This window comes from Cydia amplana, chromosome 22, assembly GCF_948474715.1.
Source record: "Cydia amplana chromosome 22, ilCydAmpl1.1, whole genome shotgun sequence".
Classification (NCBI taxonomy): Eukaryota; Metazoa; Arthropoda; class Insecta; order Lepidoptera; family Tortricidae; genus Cydia; species Cydia amplana.
The window spans coordinates 10257303-10280611 of NC_086090.1; the positions used below are offsets into that span (position 1 = coordinate 10257303).

Consider the following 23309-nt stretch of genomic DNA (forward strand, 5'->3'; position numbering starts at 1 on the left):
ACCGTTTTTCTGCTAAGCAACTTGAGTTTAATGACCACCCCACACTAGCGTCTTTTGAGCGTCAGCGTCTAGTCAGTACTATGGAAAAGCGCCGCTGTACAGTTGCGCCAACGTTGCGTCGAGCAGCAGCCATAGAGTTTACTAAACGACGCTCGGGAGACGCTAGTGTGGGGTCATATGAAGATGATTTAGTTTCCGGTTTATGTTACGGAGAGGATTACGTTCAGACACGAATAAACAACATCCAATAAATTCCAATAAGTATATCTATGACATAAAAAGTAACACCGTTGATATTTCTACTCGGGGACATGGACATATTGGACATGTGTTGTATATTATACAACGTGTTACATCAGCCACTGAAAGTGGGAAGGGTACACGTTGTATAGGTCATACTGAGCAACTTTTACTATGGTACCAACCCCGAAATCGCGAAAAACAATTGACTCTCCCATACATTTTGGCTGTCTGATGTTGATATCTTGTATGGGAGTGTCAATTTTATCGCAATTTCGTGGTTGGTCCCATAGTAAAAGTTGGTCAGTATGATCTATACAACGAGTACGTCCCACTTACAATGGCTGGTGTAACACGTTGTATACCGATAGTTCAGGAGTCGCGAGTTTAAATACATTTTAGGTTACATTTAGTTATATCTGTATATGATCTTAAAGGCTTCGGCAATCTCTGTGTAGATTATTTTGAAACCAAGAGGTGTATAATCCAAAGTTTTAAGCAGCAAACAAGTTCTTCCTGCGTTATTATCATATATTTAAAGTTCAGTGACCTCTTCGATCTCTTTATAGTCATAGAGAAAAGATCATCATATCTCTTTTTAAAAGGGGGCTTATTGCAAAAAAAATCTTTTTTTAATCAATTTTTAATCCATTTTAATTAAGGACAAAAATTCACCCGGAAAATAAACTATATTCGCAAGGGCAGACTCTTCCAACGTTAAAGATGTCTCGATAGAAAAAAATCACGAAATCATGTCTAATTTTCAGTTGCATATCGTAACCCTGCATACAAACAGCAACATTCTTACACTAAGGCCTGAGTGGACGCTCGAGTTGGGCGTGCAGCGGGGCGGGGCGTGCGGCGTGCATGTTAAACAAATGCGCACGTATAGGAGCGGCCTTAGTGCACGCTGCTCACATCACGCGTGAGCCCGACGCCACGCTGCACGCCCCGCCGAACGCTCCGCTTCGAGCGTCCACTCAGGCCTTACACTAAGTTGATGGACAGTTGTCCATCGGTGGACCTTATGCCTTTTGTAATAAGGTTTACGAACTGTCAGTTAACAGTGTGGGCAATGGTACCAATGCAGTATAATTCTAGTATAAAATTGCTAGTGATATTGCCGAGGGATCAGACAAGCAAAAATTTTAACAGAAATATATTTTCAGAGTATGTAATTGATATAGAAGTCAACCCGCGCGATGGCCATTTCTTCCGTTGCAAGTTACGTGCGGCGCGCCATATCTCTTATCCCCTTCTAATTTCCTGGCTTTACGCCCCCTCTTAAATAGTAACATTAAAATGTTTGTCAAATCAGTATTCATATTTTTAACTACATCACACGTAATTATTGACTTTATAGTTAATTTTCTTGATAAATTGGCATTTTTGCAAGAGTTAAAATTTAAACTATATGATATAATTACGCTAAAATGATGAAATTTCGCGTGTTCTAATATTATGACAGTCTTTTCATTAACAGTTTTAAATATTGATTGCGCCATACAGTTTGTAAATTAACAATCGTTCTGTCATAAAGTGTTACAATTGTCAATTTTAATCAAACATTTAAATCAGGAAACCTAATAGTTTTACCAGTGCAATCATCATTCATTTTCTTTATACAATCATGACAGGGTGCCCAACAAGACACATTACAAAACGATTACACAACAGCGTAAAATGATACTATAATTACTATATCTTTGTCCGAAAGCGCCTTTTTTTTAGAAAATCGTCAAATTTTTGAAAGGTCACAAGTCTAGCCTTATAATCACGCCTATTTCCCGGAGGGGTAGGCAAAGACCACGGATTTCCACTTGCTAGGACCCTGACATACCATTTTCGCTTCCGTTACTTTCATAACATAGCCTTGTGACTCTTCTAATTTAATGGTTTTTTGTAAAAAAACGAGTTCGCGCAAATCTCAGAAAAAATCCTCCAAAGTATTTGTAACCGTTTACAAGACCGATTCTGTATAATTTTACGGTATCGTCATGATGATATTACTAATTAGGATTGACTTTAACCCTTCTGAAAATTTAAAAAATCTTCGTTTGTAACCGTTTTCACTAGTGTTGTCATTCATAACATAGCCTTGTGACTGTTCTAATTTAATGTTTTTTTGTAAAAAACGCGTTCGAGCAAATCTCAGAAAAAATCCTCCAAAGTATTTGTAACCGTTTACAAGATAGATTCTGTATAATTTTACGGTATCGTCATGATGATATTACTAATTAGGATTGACTAAAACCCTTCTGAAAATTTAAAAAATCTTCATTCATAACCGTTTTCACTAGTGTTGTCAAGGGCAGGGACCGGAACCGGTTTTTTGCAAAAACTTAGAAATAACCATATTTTGCGAATTATTTTATACTAGAAATGTAGGACTCAGTTGTGTTTTTAGGTTACGACTTCGTTTTATTGGATTGCCCAATTAGAAATGAAGTAATTGGCAAAGAACGAAAAAATACCGTTTCCGTTCCCATACAAAAAATACCGGTATCCGATCCCTGGTCAAGGGTGTTGTTTACCGCTCGTCGTTGGCCTTGGCCTTGCGCGGCTTGCCGAGCTGGTGGGCTGCGCAGGCGCCGCAGATGTACTCGTCGTTGTCGCGCAGGTCTGCAGGTTGGAGCCCTACGCAGTGCATGTGGAACCACTGGTCGCAATCGCCGTCGCATTGCACCCAGTATATTCTGCCTGTGGGGAGAATCACTACTATTTTTTAAATAGACAGCGATTCAAGAGGAAGGTTTATGTATAATTTGTTAACCCCTGTTATAAGGGGTTATTATAATAAGACAAGAGTGCTCACTCTATACATCAGTTAGACTATGAATTTCAGTATAGTTTGTAGCTTTCTAGTAGACCCCGAAGGCTTATCCTATTGTCTATTGTTCAGTAAAACCGCACGTGCTACTTACCTGCAAAAAAGGGTCCTAATTATTCTATTTGGCACCTGAGCGCGGGCTAGTCCAACGCTCAAAAAACCAGTGTAGGTGCGCTCTCCGATAACGCGCCTTTGTTACGCATCTCGATGACACATTTTAGACTGGTTCTGTAGCGTTCGACTCGCCGGCACTCAGTAACCGAAGTACCGATTTTTTATGCAGGTGGTTGTGGCACGTGGCACGAGCGGTTTTTCTTAACAATAGACAATAGGATTAGCCTTCGGGGTCTATTAGAAAGCTACAAACTATACGCAGTGCATGTGGAACCACTGGTCGCAATCGCCGTCGCATTGCACCCAGTATATTCTGCCTGTGGGGGGAATCACTACTATTTTTTAAATAAACAGCGATTCAAGAGGAAGGTTTATGTATAATTTGCTTGGAGGATATAATCAAACGGAGACGCCATGTCTGTAATTTTCTGTGCAAAACAGTCTGCCGATTTTTGCGGGGGAGGGGAACGTCAAATGTGTGCGTAACGTAAAAATAGCCATGTCAGATAAACGTCAGTCCATACATTGTGTATGACCGTTGGCCGCCTATTTTCGACAGAGGGGAAAGCCTGTTAATGGCTACTCCGTTTAGTTGTATCCTCCAAGATAATTTGTTAACCCCTGTTATAAGGGGTTATTATAATAAGACAAGAGTGCTCACTCTATACATCAGTTAGACTATTAATTTCAGTGTCTACATCTATAGTTCGTTTTTTTTAGCATTAGAAAGAACTTGAAAGAAGGTAAGCGATCTTGACATGTCTTTTAATTGAAAAACGCTTTTTAAAAATCAGTAACTATTACTTATGAAAGCAGAAGAATATAAATGATCGTATTAGATTCATAATTGTTACATATTTGCCGTAACTTATTTGTAAAATGTGTTTTTCAATTAAAAGACACATCAAGATTGTTTACCTTATTTCTAATGCTAAAAAAAACGAAGTATAGCATCGAGTAGCGGAACTATCAGTACTGCTACTTGACAATAGATGTAGCACCGACCGGAAAGTCTTATCTCAACAGCATATGACTTTCCGGTCGGTGCTACATCTATTGTCAAGTAGCAGTACTGATAGTTTCGCTACTCAATGCTAGATGCTAATAGTCTTTTTTCTACTCCAGCACTTAAATGTGTCAATTAAATGACTGACAGTGATATCTAAAGCAATGTCATTTGAATGATTTGTCTATAGGCTCATAAGATGACTGCTAGCAGTCATCTTATGAGTATAATACAACTGCTTTATTTTTTTTAAAGATACAAGTTCCGATCATCTTGATTGAAAGAGGTATGTTTTCATTTACAATAATAACTCTTTTTTTTTTTAAATAATAACTCAATTTTTTTTAAATAATAACTTTTTTTTTAATAATAACTCTTTTTTTTTGCTGCAGCTGTCATAGAAAAAGTAATGTATGCAACAGCTCATAATTGGTTCTTAAAATTCTCGGGTCTTTTTTTACAAAACTCGACTACGTCTCGTTTTGTAACTTCGACCCTTGAATTTTAAGAACACTTATTATATCACTGTTGCATAAACTACTATTTGGTACTAAAACTGATGTATGGAGTGAGCACTCTATGTATTTTTTTCTCTATGGCTCAGTGTAGAGGTTGGATTGTCAGTGGTGGGTACATACCGGAGGGTCGGCGGCAGTTGAGAGCGGCGCACGGCTCGTCGATGTCAAAATCGGAGGAATCGGTGCTGCTCTCTTCAGCGGCCGCGCCGGCGGCGGCGGCGGCGGCGCGCCGCGCGCACGTCTCGCGGGTTTGTGCTGCAAAACGTTGCTGGGTTATTACAGACACACTGGCACAGTGTGAAAAGTAGCAGCGGACGCCTTTGACGTTTGCGCGAATGCCGACACCGCACAAGAACACAGTAGGGTCACAGAATAAATAATAGGCTACATGACTAATTTTCATTTATGGTATCAATCGATCGGGTTTGTTTTAGGATCAAATGTCTATATGGGACCCATTGCATTAAAGTAACACAAAAGTCAGAAATTGTAGTCAAAGGCCGACAGTCGCACTTCACTCGCGAAGCGCCCTATACAAAACGGCCAGGGGCCGTGACGTCATCGCCCATCTTGTAGTATGGACAAAACAAGAAAATTGCGTTTTTGTCGGTGAAACATTGCGTTTATGTATATAGTTGCTATACAATATTTTTTTGGAGGAAATGTAAGGAATCGAATGGTACCCTTACTTTTATCGTTTTTGGAAGTTAAAAAAACTTAAATTTTGAAACCTTCAGGTCCTGTATTATTGTAATTTTTCAATATTTTATTTTAATATCCACATTATTGTGATAAATTGCTCGTTTGCTATCTATTTTACTAGATTTTGTTATAAAATTCAACATGTGTCATCCCTATTAAGATGTAAAGCGGTAGGTGGTTGTACCTGAGCGTTGTCCCATCCTCGGATGCCGCGCGAGCTTGCCGCGCGCGGCATTTTTGCGACGCTCCTGTCGCGCCATGTAGTGTTTGCGCATCATAAGGCCAGAGCCGGATGAAATCCCCTGCAGATAAATTAGTCAATAATAAGTCGTATAATAGTTACATTTCACTCGTATTATTGTTTTTCGTCTTTACTTACTAGATACTAAGATAAGTTAACAATTTGATTGTCCCATTTGTTATACCGAGGTATCATTCCGCTTTCGGGTTCGCACGAGTCGCGCGTGGACTCGCGTCGCACCATAGAAGGTAGCATCCTATAGAAGCGGTATACGCGTGCCTCCGAGAGGGATAAAACACGCAATGCGACACTACGATCGGTCGAATTTATTTGTCGTCCACCATAGTCCATACTAAATCAACGGTAGGGAAAATATGTGAGATCGTGACAAGGACAAACAATAATAGCGCTTTCGCTGCTACTCCTGCTGAAAGATACACAAGACTATTCCGTTCCGTCAGTTATCCCCACCACTAACGCCCAATCCAGTTTAATACTAGATTCACGCATCGCACGCATGGTATTATATTCTTCAGGATGATGTCAATATCAGTAAACGTCAGTATACCTGTTTCCTGTTGAGATAGTTGGTGGTGGTGGCGGCGCCTCGCTTGGCTGGCTTCCCGGCGCTGGCCCGGCGCGCGTCGTGCGGGTGCGCTCTCGCCCGCTTGAGCTGCTGGTGCGGCCGGGACGGAGCCCGCGTGGCGCGCTTGCGGCGCCCGGCGTCGAGGACCCGGGCGACCCGCCGCCCGCACGTCAGTATACCTGTTTCCTGTTGAGATAGTTGGTGGTGGTGGCGGCGCCCCGCTTGGCGGGCTTCCCGGCGCTGGCCCGGCGCGCGTCGTGCGGGTGCGCTCTCGCCCGCTTGAGCTGCTGGTGCGGCCGGGACGGAGCCCGCGTGGCGCGCTTGCGGCGCCCGGCGTCGAGGACCCGGGCGACCCGCCGCCCGCACGTCAGTATACCTGTTTCCTGTTGAGATAGTTGGTGGTGGTGGCGGCGCCCCGCTTGGCGGGCTTCCCGGCGCTGGCCCGGCGCGCGTCGTGCGGGTGCGCTCTCGCCCGCTTGAGCTGCTGGTGCGGCCGGGACGGAGCGCGCGTGGCGCGCTTGCGGCGCCCGGCGTCGAGGACCCGGGCGACCCGCCGCCCGCACGTCAGTATACATACCTGTTTCCTGTTGAGATAGTTGGTGGTGGTGGCGGCGCCCCGCTTGGCCGGCTTCCCGGCGCTGGCCCGGCGCGCGTCGTGCGGGTGCGCTCTCGCCCGCTTGAGCTGCTGGTGCGGCCGGGACGGAGCGCGCGTGGCGCGCTTGCGGCGCCCGGCGTCGAGGACCCGCGCGACCCGCCGCCCGCACGTCAGTATACCTGTTTCCTGTTGAGATAGTTGGTGGTGGTGGCGGCGCCCCGCTTGGCCGGCTTGCCGGCGCTGGCCCGGCGCGCGTCGTGCGGGTGCGCTCTCGCCCGCTTGAGCTGCTGGTGCGGCCGGGACGGAGCGCGCGTGGCGCGCTTGCGGCGCCCGGCGTCGAGCACGCGCGCGACCCGCCGCCCGCACGCGCCGCGCGCCGCGCACACCGCGCTCCACACCTGAGTCTGCTCCTCCAGTTGAACCTGTCCGACGTACCACGTTGCATTAGCCCGTCCGAACCCACACGTTTATATCCTACCGGCGACCCGCCCCGGCTTCGCACCGGTTAACTTTTGTTATTATTTATTTTAGTTATTTATTACACTAAAATTAAACCTTTTTGTTAAGGACAAAGCTCACCAAAACTACATTTGTTAAACTGTGGAGTCGCACTATTCTATACTTAAATAAATTTATTTTATAAGTAATAGGCTTACATTAGGAGTTATAATACTAGGTAATGTCATGAATACTCTATAGAGCAACACATTCCCCTATAGTGTATTCAAGAGATACATTTTAAGACTCTTTTTAGGGTTCCGTAGCCAAATGGCAAAAAACGGAACCCTTATAGATTCGTCATGTCTGTCTGTCTGTCTGTCTGTCTGTCTGTCCGTCTGTCCGTCTGTCCGTCCGTATGTCACAGCCACTTTTCTCCGAAACTATAAGAACTATACTGTTGAAACTTGGTAAGTAGATGTATTCTGTGAACCGCATTAAGATTTTCACACAAAAATAGAAAAAAAACAATAAATTTTTGGGGTTCCCCATACTTCGAACTGAAACTCAAAAATTTTTTTTTCATCAAACCCATACGTGTGGGGTATCTATGGATAGGTCTTCAAAAATGATATTGAGGTTTCTAATATCATTTTTTTCTAAACTGAATAGTTTGCGCGAGAGACACTTCCAAAGTGGTAAAATGTGTGTCCCCCCCCCTGTAACTTCTAAAATAAGAGAATGATAAAACTAAAAAAAATATATGATGTACATTACCATGTAAACTTCCACCGAAAATTGGTTTGAACGAGATCTAGTAAGTAGTTTTTTTTTATACGTCATAAATCGCCTAAATACGGAACCCTTCATGGGCGAGTCCGACTCGCACTTGGCCGCTTTTTTAATCTACTTTTTAACTAATTATACATATACCTTCCTCTTGAATCGCTCTTATCTATTTTAAAAACCCCGCATCAAAATCCGTTGCACTTTCAAAGATCTAAGCGTACGACGACCGGACGACGAGAAACGACTCCGTTTTATACTATGTGGTGATACGAAACGTCATATGAAGTCGACGGGCTCCATTGAGTTGAGGGGCGTTTCGTGACCCGCCCCGTCCGAATACATTTTATTTCGATTTCAAGCCGATGATTATTTTACTCGGCAGTTTTTCTATTCATTGTGACGAGCTCCTAACTTTATAGTAAAAAAAATATATAAAAATCAGACGAAGAGATTTAATAATGAATATATATACGAGTATATATAGCGCTACTCTAAAAAAGTGCGTAGACATACAACTAATAACCTGCAACTTTAGAAATACGAGACGCCGCGCGATCGTATCTACAAAAATTCATCGCGCGCGCTCTTTTCTTAACCCGCGATGTTTCGCCGCCTCCTATTACAAACGACGATATTTCCACGAACGTTTGAGACAACATTACTATCAAAATCAAATATCATTTATTGTCAGGCAACTAAGGCCCATAGATACATACCTTATAAACTAACATACATACAATAATAAAAATCTTACAAGCTAATAATTATTTCGGCGACACGGAGGTTTTCTGTTGTGTCGCATGTTCCGGTGTAGGATTTACTATGCTTACCTCGAGCAGATCCCCTTCCAGCATTAAGTCCTCCAGTTTCTGCAGGAGCCCCGGCGCCAGGCGCGCGCCCGGCGAGCGCGGCGTCGCGCTGTACGCGTGCTCCACACTCGCGGACGACCTGCGACAACCACACGTATCAGTCTACAGGCAGCACAGTAGCACTCCTGTGAGAGGTGTATAATCCAGGGATCGGATACCGGTATTTTTTGTATGGGAACGGAAACGGTATTTTTTCGTTCTTTGCTAATTACTTCATTTCTAATTGGGCAATCTAATAATACGAAGTCGTAACCTACAAACACAACTGAGTGCTACATTTCGAGTATAAAATAATTCGAAAAATATGGTTATTTCTATGTTATTGCAAAAAACCGGTTCCGATCCCTGGTATAATCCTAAGTTTTAAGCAGCAAACAAGTTTTTCCTGCGTTATTATCATATATTTAGAGTTCAGTGAGCTCTTCATTATCTTTATAGTCATAGAGAAAAGATCATCATATCTCTTTTTAAGAGGGGGGCTTATTGATCATATCATATGCCCCACACGGAACCCCCGCTAGGCAACTATTCATAAATAACAACATAATGACACTCACATCACAATATATATTTTACATAATTAAATATATTAGAAAAAACATACACCTATTTCCAATAAAGACATTTAAAAGTTCACGTATTACACAAAAACACAAAAATATGTTGGACTCGACATGTTGTCGACTTGCAAAATCCAATAAAACGGTATCTATTGCGGGGCCAGGTATCTATAATAAACTACCCGACAACATTAAAAATATTGAAAATGACCTGACATTCTACTCTCAGTTAAAAAAATGGCTCACTAGAAATGCCTTTTATGACATGTCAGAATATAATAATATTAATAATAATGATTTAATTGTAATTTAATTTTTTTAATTTATTTTATTTATTTGAATTATGTTGATTATTATAATAGTGTTTTATTTTACTGTAACTCATGAATATTATATTAATGAATTGAAATTGACTAATTATAAGTATACATTTTTGACATATAAAGTTTGTAATTTTATGAATAAAGAAATATGAAATATGAAATATTGCAAAAAAAATATTTTTTAAATCAATTTTTAATCCATTTTAATCAAGGACAAAAATTCACCCGGAACTCCTCCAACGTTAAAAATATTTCGATAGAAAAATCACGAAATCATGTCTAATTTTCAGTTGCATATCGTATATAACCCTACCATAGACTAGGAATCCTCTAGACGGAGTTTAGAGCAATTATTTCATGAAACCGATGCTGCCAAAAATACTGGGGTGCGGGGGACGAGGTGAGCGAGTCCCGTGCCGTGATTGGTCCGTTCAAAGACACGGACGTCACACAAAGACACTTTGACTCGAGAATGGAGTAAAACTACCGTATATTTGTGGCACCATCACAGTATCTCGCCCAAGAAATACACTGCCCGTTCCTCTTTAATTAACCCTTAAAATTCATCGACATATATTACGTCACAGCAACAGGGGGACGGGGTCATACCAAATGTGACAGTACTACGTATTAACGACCTATGACGAAAGTATGACAAAGATTTCTACTTTTGACTTATAGTCTGTGCGGAAAAAAAAAGAGTCATAGAATGTATTGATTCCCATACATTCCACGACTCTTCTATTTCCGCACAAACTCTATATATAATTAATATTGATGACCCCTAAATACATATCTAATCTAATCTAATACCTTTAAACGAGCAATTCTTGCATATTTATTTATATATATATTTCAATGATCTCGGAAACGGCTGTAACGATTTCGATGAAATTTGGTATATAGGGGTTTTCGCGGGCGAAAAATCGATCTAGCTAGGTCTTATCTCTGGGTAAACGCTCATTTTTGAGTTTTTATCGGTCTCCCAGATATTTATAATAATATTAAATAAAAGCTTTATATACAAAATAGAAAGCAAAATTACACGAACAAACGCAACTGCAATATAATCCGGCGTTAGGCTGTGTAACTGTAAACTGACGGATTATACAGCGGGTCACCTAACTTGCTAATTGCCGGACTACTGGACGTGCCGGATTGGCGAGCGCCTGGCGTGCAAAGTGACAGTCACGCAGCAAAATAAACAACGCATTTCTTGATTTGACGACAACGATTTGGTTTTACCTTGCGTTCTGTGATGAGTGGTCGTGCGCCCGGCCGGTCGCTTTCTTCAATTCTGCGTTCAGTTTGTCCGATTTTTCCCGATTCGCCTGGAAAAAACAAGGTTAGTGTGACGCACATTGATTAAACAATAGGGTATTTGACTGTATTTAAAATAAATTATTTTACACCATACATGAAATAAAGCACCAGAAGATTACTAGAGAAACGTAGACAGCAGTACCGTTATATTAAGACACAACTTCTATTTAAACCCGTATAAAACTATAAAGAGTAGGTAATTTGATTGTGACGTCACATGCTAGTGTATCATATAAATTCTATAGTAGAAAAATCGTTTTGACAGTTCGAAAAAAAAACTGATTTGACTAGTAGTCAAATACCCTATTTTATTTTCAATATCCTGTATCAAGTTTGGTGTTTAAGTCGCGTGTAAGCGGCATAAGGTTGCTTTTTATGCTCTAGGGAGTCTAGGGCATAAAATCATTTATTAGGTATGACATAAAATGTGCAAACTGCCACTTCTGCAGAGCCGGCAGGTTTCCAGTGGTCCCAAGGACAAATCGTTGTAGGCTGTTGTAGATGCTTAGCATCAGGCGAGCAACACGCTTGTTTGCCACCGTTGTGATATTAAAAAATACAATTAGTAGTACTCACGGCAGCGCGGTCGCGCTCGACGGGCAGTTGTGCTAGCGCGGGGTGCGCGAGTGCGGCGCGCGCCGCGTCCTGCCACGCCATCGCGCGCTCTGTCACACACTGCAGTGCTTCTCCCTCTGCTAGTCGCACTTGCAGCTTTTGTAGCCACACCTGTCGATTAATTTTCAAATTTAAAGATAAGTGGACTACTAACTACAATTCATTTAAGAGACTTACAAAGAATAGGTAGTTAGCAAGGCTCGGACACCGGTTAAATTTCTAAACCGTTATCATGCAAACGTGGCGCAACACCTTTTAAATTCGGTTCTTTTTAAGCCGGTTTTTAAGAAAACATTTCCATATACTTCCTGTCAGATTAATCGGTTAAGAACAATAAAAACCGGTTTCTTCCTATGTCGGTGTCTTTATTTACGCGGCACACCAGCAGGCCGGCCTGGCGATAAGTCGTTCGTCGAATAAATCGACTTATTTAGGTTACAATAAGGTTTGTAAAACATTATTTGTTGAAAGCTTATGAAAGCTAGGAGGAAAACAGAAATAAACCGGTATTTTTTAAACCGGTTCCGAGCCCTGGTAGACAGATAGACACCACCAACAAGTGATAATACACGAGTAGACGCGAGTACACGCCAGTTATCTCGATCCTGCGCAATCTCCCGCCAGTTATCGGCTTGGGTATCGCGCAAGTCAGCTTCGCCGCAGCGGTACCGCACCCCTAGCACACGATTGGCACGACAGTATCTCTCGCGGCGAGATAGACTGCCCGTCTTTTTCTAACTGCGTTAATAAAAGAGGGACGGGTAGTCAAGAAATGCGACATACCAATAAGGCGAGGATGCGGTCGAGGCGCGGGCGCCGGGTCCTGGTGCACTCGGGGCACAGGAACTTCGGCTCCGGCGTCGGGAACGGAAGGTCTCGCTCTTTCTTGGTAGAGAGAAAGAGACACCAACAAGTGATAATACACGAGTAGATGCGAGTACACGCCATCTCGATCCTGCGCAATCTCCCGCCAGTTATCGGCTTGGGTATCGCGCAAGTCAGCTTCGCCGCAGCGGTACCGCACCCCTAGCACACGATTGGCGCGACAGTATCTCGAGTCTACTACCCGCCTTTTTCTAACTGCGTTAATAAAAGAGGGACGGGTAGTCAAGAAATGCGACATACCAGTAAGGCGAGGATGCGGTCGAGGCGCGGGCGCCGGGTCCTGGTGCACTCGGGGCATAGGAACTTCGGCTCCGGCGTCGGGAACGGAAGGTCTCGCTCTTTCTTGGTAGAGAGAGAGAGACACCACCAACAAGTGATAATACACGAGTAGACGCGAGTACACGCCAGTTATCTCGATCCTGCGCAATCTCCCGCCAGTTATCGGCTTGGGTATCGCGCAAGTCAGCTTCGCCGCAGCGGTACCGCACCCCTAGCACACGATTGGCACGACAGTATCTCGCGTCTACTACCCGCCTTTTTCTAACTGTGTTAATAAAAGAGGGACGGGTAGTCAAGGAATGCGACATACCAGTAAGGCGAGGATGCGGTCGAGGCGCGGGCGCCGGGTCCTGGTGCACTCGGGGCATAGGAACTTCGGCTCCGGCGTCGGGAACGGAAGGTCTCGCTCTTTCTTGGTAGAGAGAGAGAGACACCACCAACAAGTGATAATACACGAGTAGACGCGAGTACACGCCATCTCGATCCTGCGCAATCTCCCGCCAGTTATCGGCTTGGGTATCGCGCAAGTCAGCTTCGCCGCAGCGGTACCGCACCCCTAGCACACGATTGGCGCGACAGTATCTCTCGCGGCGAGATAGACTGCCCGTCTTTTTCTAACTGTGTTAATAAAAGAGGGACGGGTAGTCAAGGAATGCGACATACCAGTAAGGCGAGGATGCGGTCGAGGCGCGGGCGCCGGGTCCTGGTGCACTCGGGGCATAGGAACTTCGGCTCCGGCGTCGGGAACGGAAGGTCTCGCTCTTTCTTGGTAGAGAGAGAGAGACACCACCAACAAGTGATAATACACGAGTAGACGCGAGTACACGCCATCTCGATCCTGCGCAATCTCCCGCCAGTTATCGGCTTGGGTATCGCGCAAGTCAGCTTCGCCGCAGCGGTACCGCACCCCTAGCACACGATTGGCGCGACAGTATCTCTCGCGGCGAGATAGACTGCCCGTCTTTTTCTAACTGTGTTAATAAAAGAGGGACGGGTAGTCAAGGAATGCGACATACCAGTAAGGCGAGGATGCGGTCGAGGCGCGGGCGCCGGGTCCTGGTGCACTCGGGGCATAGGAACTTCGGCTCCGGCGTCGGGAACGGAAGGTCTCGCTCTTTCTTGGTAGAGAGAGACACCACCAACAAGTGATAATACACGAGTAGATGCGAGTACACGCCATCTCGATCCTGCGGAATCTCCCGCCAGTTATCGGCTTGGGTATCGCGCAAGTCAGCTTCGCCGCAGCGGTACCGCACCCCTAGCACACGATTGGCGCGACAGTATCTCTCGCGGCGAGATAGACTGCCCGTCTTTTTCTAACTGTGTTAATAAAAGAGGGACGGGTAGTCAAGGAATGCGACATACCAGTAAGGCGAGGATGCGGTCGAGGCGCGGGCGCCGGGTCCTGGTGCACTCGGGGCATAGGAACTTCGGCTCCGGCGTCGGGAACGGAAGGTCTCGCTCTTTCTTGGTAGAGAGAGAGAGACACCACCAACAAGTGATAATACACGAGTAGATGCGAGTACACGCCATCTCGATCCTGCGGAATCTCCCGCCAGTTATCGGCTTGGGTATCGCGCAAGTCAGCTTCGCCGCAGCGGTACCGCACCCCTAGCACACGATTGGCGCGACAGTATCTCGCGTCTACTACCCGCCTTTTTCTAACTGCGTTAATAAAAGAGGGACGGGTAGTCAAGAAATGCGACATACCAGTAAGGCGAGGATGCGGTCGAGGCGCGGGCGCCGGGTCCTGGTGCACTCGGGGCATAGGAACTTCGGCTCCGGCGTCGGGAACGGAAGGTCTCGCTCTTTCTTGGTAGAGAGAGAGAGACACCACCAACAAGTGATAATACACGAGTAGACGCGAGTACACGCCAGTTATCTCGATCCTGCGCAATCTCCCGCCAGTTATCGGCTTGGGTATCGCGCAAGTCAGCTTCGCCGCAGCGGTACCGCACCCCTAGCACACGATTGGCGCGACAGTATCTCTCGTGGCGAGATAGACTGCCCGTCTTTTTCTAACTGTGTTAATAAAAGAGGGACGGGTAGTCAAGAAATGCGACATACCAGTAAGGCGAGGATGCGGTCGAGGCGCGGGCGCCGGGTCCTGGTGCACTCGGGGCATAGGAACTTCGGCTCCGGCGTCGGGAACGGAAGGTCTCGCTCTTTCTTGGTAGAGAGAGAGAGACACCACCAACAAGTGATAATACACGAGTAGACGCGAGTACGCCAGTTATCTCGATCCTGCGCAATCTCCCGCCAGTTATCGGCTTGGGTATCGCGCAAGTCAGCTTCGCCGCAGCGGTACCGCACCCCTAGCACACGATTGGCACGACAGTATCTCTCGCGGAAAGATAGACTGCCCGTCTTTTTCTAACTGTGTTAATAAAAGAGGGACGGGTAGTCAAGGAATGCGACATACCAGTAAGGCGAGGATGCGGTCGAGGCGCGGGCGCCGGGTCCTGGTGCACTCGGGGCATAGGAACTTCGGCTCCGGCGTCGGGAACGGAAGGTCTCGCTCTTTCTTGGTAGAGAGAGAGAGACACCACCAACAAGTGATAATACACGAGTAGATGCGAGTACACGCCATCTTGATCCTGCGGAATCTCCCGCCAGTTATCGGCTTGGGTATCGCGCAAGTCAGCTTCGCCGCAGCGGTACCGCACCCCTAGCACACGATTGGCGCGACAGTATCTCGCGTCTACTACCCGCCTTTTTCTAACTGCGTTAATAAAAGAGGGACGGGTAGTCAAGAAATGCGACATACCAGTAAGGCGAGGATGCGGTCGAGGCGCGGGCGCCGGGTCCTGGTGCACTCGGGGCATAGGAACTTCGGCTCCGGCGTCGGGAACGGAAGGTCTAGCTCTTTCTTGGTAGAGAGAGAGAGACACCACCAACAAGTGATAATACACGAGTAGACGCGAGTACACGCCATCTCGATCCTGCGCAATCTCCCGCCAGTTATCGGCTTGGGTATCGCGCAAGTCAGCTTCGCCGCAGCGGTACCGCACCCCTAGCACACGATTGGCGCGACAGTATCTCTCGCGGCGAGATAGACTGCCCGTCTTTTTCTAACTGTGTTAATAAAAGAGGGACGGGTAGTCAAGGAATGCGACATACCAGTAAGGCGAGGATGCGGTCGAGGCGCGGGCGCCGGGTCCTGGTGCACTCGGGGCATAGGAACTTCGGCTCCGGCGTCGGGAACGGAAGGTCTCGCTCTTTCTTGGTAGAGAGAGAGAGACACCACCAACAAGTGATAATACACGAGTAGACGCGAGTACACGCCATCTCGATCCTGCGCAATCTCCCGCCAGTTATCGGCTTGGGTATCGCGCAAGTCAGCTTCGCCGCAGCGGTACCGCACCCCTAGCACACGATTGGCGCGACAGTATCTCTCGCGGCGAGATAGACTGCCCGTCTTTTTCTAACTGTGTTAATAAAAGAGGGACGGGTAGTCAAGGAATGCGACATACCAGTAAGGCGAGGATGCGGTCGAGGCGCGGGCGCCGGGTCCTGGTGCACTCGGGGCATAGGAACTTCGGCTCCGGCGTCGGGAACGGAAGGTCTCGCTCTTTCTTGGTAGAGAGAGAGAGACACCACCAACAAGTGATAATACACGAGTAGATGCGAGTACACGCCATCTCGATCCTGCGGAATCTCCCGCCAGTTATCGGCTTGGGTATCGCGCAAGTCAGCTTCGCCGCAGCGGTACCGCACCCCTAGCACACGATTGGCGCGACAGTATCTCGCGTCTACTACCCGCCTTTTTCTAACTGCGTTAATAAAAGAGGGACGGGTAGTCAAGAAATGCGACATACCAGTAAGGCGAGGATGCGGTCGAGGCGCGGGCGCCGGGTCCTGGTGCACTCGGGGCATAGGAACTTCGGCTCCGGCGTCGGGAACGGAAGGTCTCGCTCTTTCTTGGTAGAGAGAGAGAGACACCACCAACAAGTGATAATACACGAGTAGACGCGAGTACACGCCAGTTATCTCGATCCTGCGCAATCTCCCGCCAGTTATCGGCTTGGGTATCGCGCAAGTCAGCTTCGCCGCAGCGGTACCGCACCCCTAGCACACGATTGGCGCGACAGTATCTCTCGTGGCGAGATAGACTGCCCGTCTTTTTCTAACTGTGTTAATAAAAGAGGGACGGGTAGTCAAGGAATGCGACATACCAGTAAGGCGAGGATGCGGTCGAGGCGCGGGCGCCGGGTCCTGGTGCACTCGGGGCATAGGAACTTCGGATCCGGCGTCGGGAACGGAAGGTCTCGCTCTTTCTTGGTAGAGAGAGAGAGACACCACCAACAAGTGATAATACACGAGTAGACGCGAGTACGCCAGTTATCTCGATCCTGCGCAATCTCCCGCCAGTTATCGGCTTGGGTATCGCGCAAGCACAGTACAAGAACAGTAGTGAATCTTCATAGAAATGTGCCGCTGCCGGCTTGAATGTGTGCGTGCGCGCCGGGCGCCGTGTACGCACGCGCTGCCACGCACACATTCGCATAATATACGGGGGAATACGGTGGCGGCAGTGTGGGCCGTACCGCGACTGTGACCGCGCGCATTCGAGTACGCTCGCATCTGCCTGCTCTTACCGGCCTTAATTTACCTCATTTATGAATTGATAGAACATTTCATTATATTATATAAATAGAAACCTAGTGCTACTCATAATACGCAAATAATATTTAACTAAAAATGAAAGTGACAACCCTAAGCGCCAACGCAAGAGTAGGTAAATAACTTGCCGAGCGGCCTTAGATTCACTACTGTTCTTAGTGTACTGTGCCGCAGCGGTACCGCACCCCTAGCACACGATTGGCGCGACAGTATCTCTCGCGGCGAGATAGACTGCCCGTCTTTTTCTAACTGCGTTAATAAAAGAGGGACGGGTAGTCAAGGAATGCGACATACCAGTAAGGCGAGGATGCGGTCGAGGCGCGGGCGCCGGGTCCTGGTGCACTCGGGGCACAGGAACTTCGGCTCCGGCGTCGGGAACGGAAGGTCTCGCTCTTTCTTGGTAGAGAGAGAGAGACACCACCAACAAGTGATAATACACGAGTAGACGCGAGTACGCCAGTTATCTCGATCCTGCGCAATCTCCCGCCAGTTATCGGCTTGGGTATCGCGCAAGTCAGCTTCGCCGCAGCGGTACCGCACCCCTAGCACACGATTGGCGCGACAGTATCTCTCGCGGCGAGATAGACTGCCCGTCTTTTTCTAACTGCGTTAATAAAAGAGGGACGGGTAGTCAAGGAATGCGACATACCAGTAAGGCGAGGATGCGGTCGAGGCGCGGGCGCCGGGTCCTGGTGCACTCGGGGCACAGGAACTTCGGCTCCGGCGTCGGGAACGGAAGGTCTCGCTCCTCGGATTCGGCGCGCTCTTCTTTCGCGGCGGTTATGCAGGCGGCTGCAAACAAAAGGATACATATTAGAAACATACAGGGTGGCCAACTAAGAGGTATACAACTTTTTTTTGTCGCCATTTTATTTTGGCGGTAAATATGACAGTTATTGCATGAACATTAGTTTGTGTAGATACGGCAAATTTATTATGGAGCGTTTTACGACGGAACAACGTGTTTTAATCATTAAAAACAATAGAAACATTAAAAATAACGTTTCCCGGTCGATTAATTTCGAGAAACGGTGACATTGACTGGCCCCCAAGATCGCCTGATTAAACAGCTCCTGACTTTTTTCTGTGGGGCTATCTAAAGGGCCGTGTCTATGCTAATAGGCCAACGAATCTTCAGCAATTAAAACAAAATATTCGAAACACTGTCGCTGAGATAACGCCAGAAATGTGTGAAAAAGTGATGAAAAACGCGATGAAAAGGGTTCGCATCTGCCATGCTGCTAGAGGTGGACATTTGTCTGACATTATTTTCCATGTGTAATTGCTGACCCTACATATTATATTTAACAAGGAATACTTAATATTTTTTATGTTTTATAGAATAAAATTTCAAAAATAAAGTGTATACCTCTTATTTGGCCACCCTGTACGTTCCCCGTGGGACGTCACATATTTTTTTCAATGTGGGGATTTAAAATTAAATCTGGCCTATGAAGTAGTGGTCCTCAATTTAAACAGACTTTAAGCTCTAGGACTGTTAAGAAAAAATCGTGTCCCCCCCAATTTTGACAGTCGAACTAGGTGATGTTGTGGTACTTGTGGTGCTTTTACAAAATCACAGACAAACGTCAACTTTTGTCAACGCATTGTACAGTCGCCATCGGATATATCGGAGCGGCCAAGGTGTTCACAATATCTGAACACGCACTCTAACGCCCTGACAATAGAGGCGTGTTTAGATATTCGTGAGCGCCTTAGCCGCTCCGACATATCAGCTGGTGACTGTACAAGGAATACGGCTGTTGTTGTCCTGAATACCAATAAAAAAAAAATAAAAAAAAATACTCAAGAGCTTTTTCGACCATCATCCGGCACATGGAGATGGTCGAAAAAGCTATTGAGTAGGCGAAAGGACAGTAAAGGGCTAATTGCACAAAAGATCCCGATGGGTCGAAGTGTATCCGCAAGGGCTAATAAAACAATAAGATAAGATAACTCACCGTGGAACCAGTCCTTGCAGAGCTCGCACTGCGTCATGACTAGTGATGGGTAGGACATCAATTTAAAATGAGTTTGTATGAGTACCTCATTTTCTAAAATGAGGTGTTACAATGTCTTACTTCAAATGAGGTGAGGTACTAGCATATTTTCAGCGTCGACTATTCCATTCATTCCAACGGCGACAAAAATATTTAATGTATATACATATTTATGTATTCATCACTTCCTTTATAAATAAATAAATAGTAACATATATTTAATTGGAGTGCAATTCTGGAGGTTAAGAATAGAACTTTTAGGAGAAAGATAATTTTAGAATCAAGTAAAATGAATAGAGGAGTGAAGTAAGACATTTTTGCGGTACGAAGTACTGCGACAAATTAACAAAATGAGTGGTACAAATGAGGTGCCTCACGAGTGAGCGACTCAACACTAGTCATGACGCCGTACTGCCGCTTCTGGCACACGCAGAACGAGACGCCCGGCATTGGGGGCGCGCGGACTTCCTTGCGCGTGTTCTTATTTCTAAGTGTATCCGCAAGGGCTCATAAAACAATAAGATAAGATAACTCACCGTGGAACCAGTCCTTGCAGAGCTCGCACTGCGTCATGACGCCGTACTGGCGCTTCTGGCACACGCAGAACGAGACGCCCGGCATTGGGGGCGCGCGGACTTCCTTGCGCGTGTTCTTATTTCTAAGTGTATCCGCAAGGGCTCATAAAACAATAAGATAAGATAACTCACCGTGGAACCAGTCCTTGCAGAGTTCGCACTGCGTCATGACGCCGTACTGACGCTTCTGGCACACGCAGAACGAGACGCCCGGCATTGGGGGCGCGCGGACTTCCTTGCGCATGTTCTTACTTCTGTAAAAAAAATTAAAATAAATTATTATTCCGATTTTTAAATGCTCGATCCATCAAAATTCCGACTGTCGTAATTACGAAGGATGAAAATCACGAAAGTACATATTTCCGAATAGCAAAAAAGCCGATTTTTTAAAATTCCGAACCACATAATTCCGAATATAAAAATTCCGATAGTGATAAACACCGAATTTAACATTTTCGATTTTTGAAATCACGAATTCCGAATTGTCATTATTCCGAAATTTTGTATTCCGATTTGACGTGATTCCTATTTTAACTATCCCCATTTTTTAAATTCCGAATTTATCGAGTCGTGTTCCGCATCTGCTCCGGCGCTACGGGCAAAGCAGCCCCTTCGCCCCTGCGTAGCAAATCGCAGGCACAAATGCTTTGCTATGGCGGGCGAGGGCTGCTTCCCCTCCGCGCCTCCGGCTTTTTACATACACTCTAGGGGTAGGACAGACAAGACCACGTGGATAGTGGGGTGCTCCGATTCGGATTTTCGTTAGTTATACATATAGACTTTTAAGTCTAAGTGCGTTTAAATCTTATTTTGAAAATCACGAATTTCATTATTCCGAGTTTAAAAAAGATCGAATTTCTGAATACTGAATTACTTTTTTTCCGATCGGTCAATGATTTTTTTCGGAATAGACAAATTCGGAAAAAATATTTTCGGATTTTTTTTAAATCGGAACTTTAAGCTTTCGTGCATATGACAATCGGATTTTAAGTTTTCGGTAATAGCACTAATAGCATAGTCGTGATTTTCTTCTTTCGTGATTTACAAGTCGTAATTTCGATATTTCGGACATATAAAAAATCGGGATTATGAAAATCGAGGTTATGAAAGTCGGAAAAACATATTTCGGAATATTTGGGTGTTCCCCCCGTGGACAACATGCCATCGCTTACGCTCCGTAGCGAACGACACGCAACTGTCACTGTCACACTAATATGGAAGTGATAGAGAGAGACAAAGCGATTCGATAGCGAAGCGCGAGCGATTGTCACCTCGGCTGGACCGCCCGATGCGCTTTTTATTGAATCCGGTCGTCCCGGTCTCACCTGAGCTCCTTGACGGTGGCCAGCTCGCGCTGCTCGGCACGGGATTGACTCGAAGATGGAGTAACGCTACCGTATGTGTGGCAGAGGGGGTAGCGCGACTATGCTATGTCTAGAGGTTGGATTGTCTGTGTCCCGCTCTCACCTGAGCTCCTTGATGTTGGCCAGCTCGCGCTGCTCGGCGTGCTTGAAGGCGGCGACGATCTCGGTGGGCGTGGAGTCCTCGATGAAGTTGCGCAGGAACAGGCCCGCCTCCAGCGAGGAGGGGGGCGGGGACGCGGCGCCGGCGCGCGCGCGCCGCCGCCCCGGCGCCGCCTCCGTGCGCGGGGACAGCGCCTCCAGCAGCGAGTACTGCCAGTTCTGTGCGGAGTGGGGACACGACCACAAAATAGATACAGTACAGAAATCAACCTACATACAAAGTGCGCTCGAGCAACGCACACATAGACACTGCTCACGGACACGATATCTCGGACCGGTTGGGACCAGTGCGAGCGCGAGTGCCATCCGCTTGAGACACGCGTCTGTGAACTTTTTTGTGCAATAATGGAGAAACAAAAAAAAGTTATTATAACTGTTCAGTGGACAGTTGTTTGAAATCAACATAAAACGATGAATTGTCGTTTTTTAAGCTACCAGTGGTTTCAGAGAGGTAAGTAAGTATCTGCTTGTATTTCGATGGTTCGTTTTAACGTTAAACAGAACAGTTAGGTAGGTAGGTACCTATGCACCCCGCCCCGGCCACTACTAGATACGAGTGCTATCACGTTACTACGATAGTTTTTTGTGCATAAATCATAGTTGACAAGTTGACAACCCTAGAGCGACCGCCGAGCGTAGGTATGAAAAGTGAAGTACATAGTGTACATACATGTGATTGACTTCTGTACTGTATCTATTTTGTGACACGACTGTGTTTAAGGTGGGATCAGACGGTTCATTTTCTAGTTTCATTTTTTAGGGTTCCGTACCCAAAGGGTAAAAACGGGACCCTATTACTAAGACTACGCTGTCCGTCCGTCCGTCCGTCCGTCCGTCTGTCACCAGGCTGTATCTCACGAACCGTGATAGTTGAAATTTTCACAGATGATGTGTTTCTGTTGCCGCTATAACAACAAATACTAAAAACAGAATAAAATAAAGATTTAAGTGGGGCTCCCATACAACAAACGTGATTTTTGACCGAAGTTAAGCAACGTCGGGCGGGGTCAGTACTTGGATGGGTGACCGTTTTTTTGCTTGTTTTGCTCTATTTTTTGTTGATGGTGCGGAACTCTCCGTGCGCGAGTCCGACTCGCACTTGGCCGGTTTTTCACTCAAAGTGACACGTCTGAACACAAAATGACCCAAAAGTGAACAATGAATTCATTAGTGAAAGAATCCAACAGTGTTGGATATTTTCATTCGGCATTTTTCACTCGCACTCCGAATGAACAAAAAATGAACAGTGTGAACACAGAAATGAATGTTCATTCGGATTATGCATATTTTTACCGAATCCTGTGGGTATACTACTATCTAGCTAGCCAAAGATAACGAAAAAACAATAAAATAGTGTTCAAGTGGAACAACCAAACTACTCTTTTATTTTTGGATCATTTTAAAAATTACCAATGTCTCTGGATCCAAAAAAAATGAGTATAAAGACAGAACGATTTGGGCCAATTCTATGAAATCTCTAATTTGTGAAGGTCGCACCCACCACCGACGACGCTTTCTTTGCTTCTTGTTTGTTAAAAACTTTATTAAATGATCACAAATTAAACTTATACCAAGACGCACAACTTCATTCGACGCCAAAGTGAAAGAAAATAAAAAAAATGAATAAGCTTCCCAGCAGCCGTGAGAACGTGGAATGAAAGGAAAATGAAACATT

The 23309-nt window shown here is 45.9% G+C and overlaps 1 protein-coding gene across 1 annotated transcript in view; it reads right to left on the reverse strand.

The window, feature by feature from the left end:
* Positions 1–2769: 2769 nt before the first annotated feature.
* The window catches only part of LOC134658451 (lysine-specific demethylase 5), a 55308-nt gene continuing 34768 nt past the window's right edge, over positions 2770–23309 (reverse strand). Inside the window, exons 22-31 of the mRNA XM_063514131.1 lie at positions 21579–21793; positions 20244–20365; positions 18186–18328; positions 11711–11860; positions 11057–11142; positions 8890–9007; positions 7012–7254; positions 5601–5712; positions 4829–4942; positions 2770–2940 (exon numbers count right to left, since the gene is read on the reverse strand). Coding sequence (XP_063370201.1) covers positions 2771–2940; positions 4829–4942; positions 5601–5712; positions 7012–7254; positions 8890–9007; positions 11057–11142; positions 11711–11860; positions 18186–18328; positions 20244–20365; positions 21579–21793 — 1473 coding nt within the window. The 3' untranslated portion in view covers position 2770. The remainder of the gene's footprint in view (positions 2941–4828; positions 4943–5600; positions 5713–7011; positions 7255–8889; positions 9008–11056; positions 11143–11710; positions 11861–18185; positions 18329–20243; positions 20366–21578; positions 21794–23309) is intronic.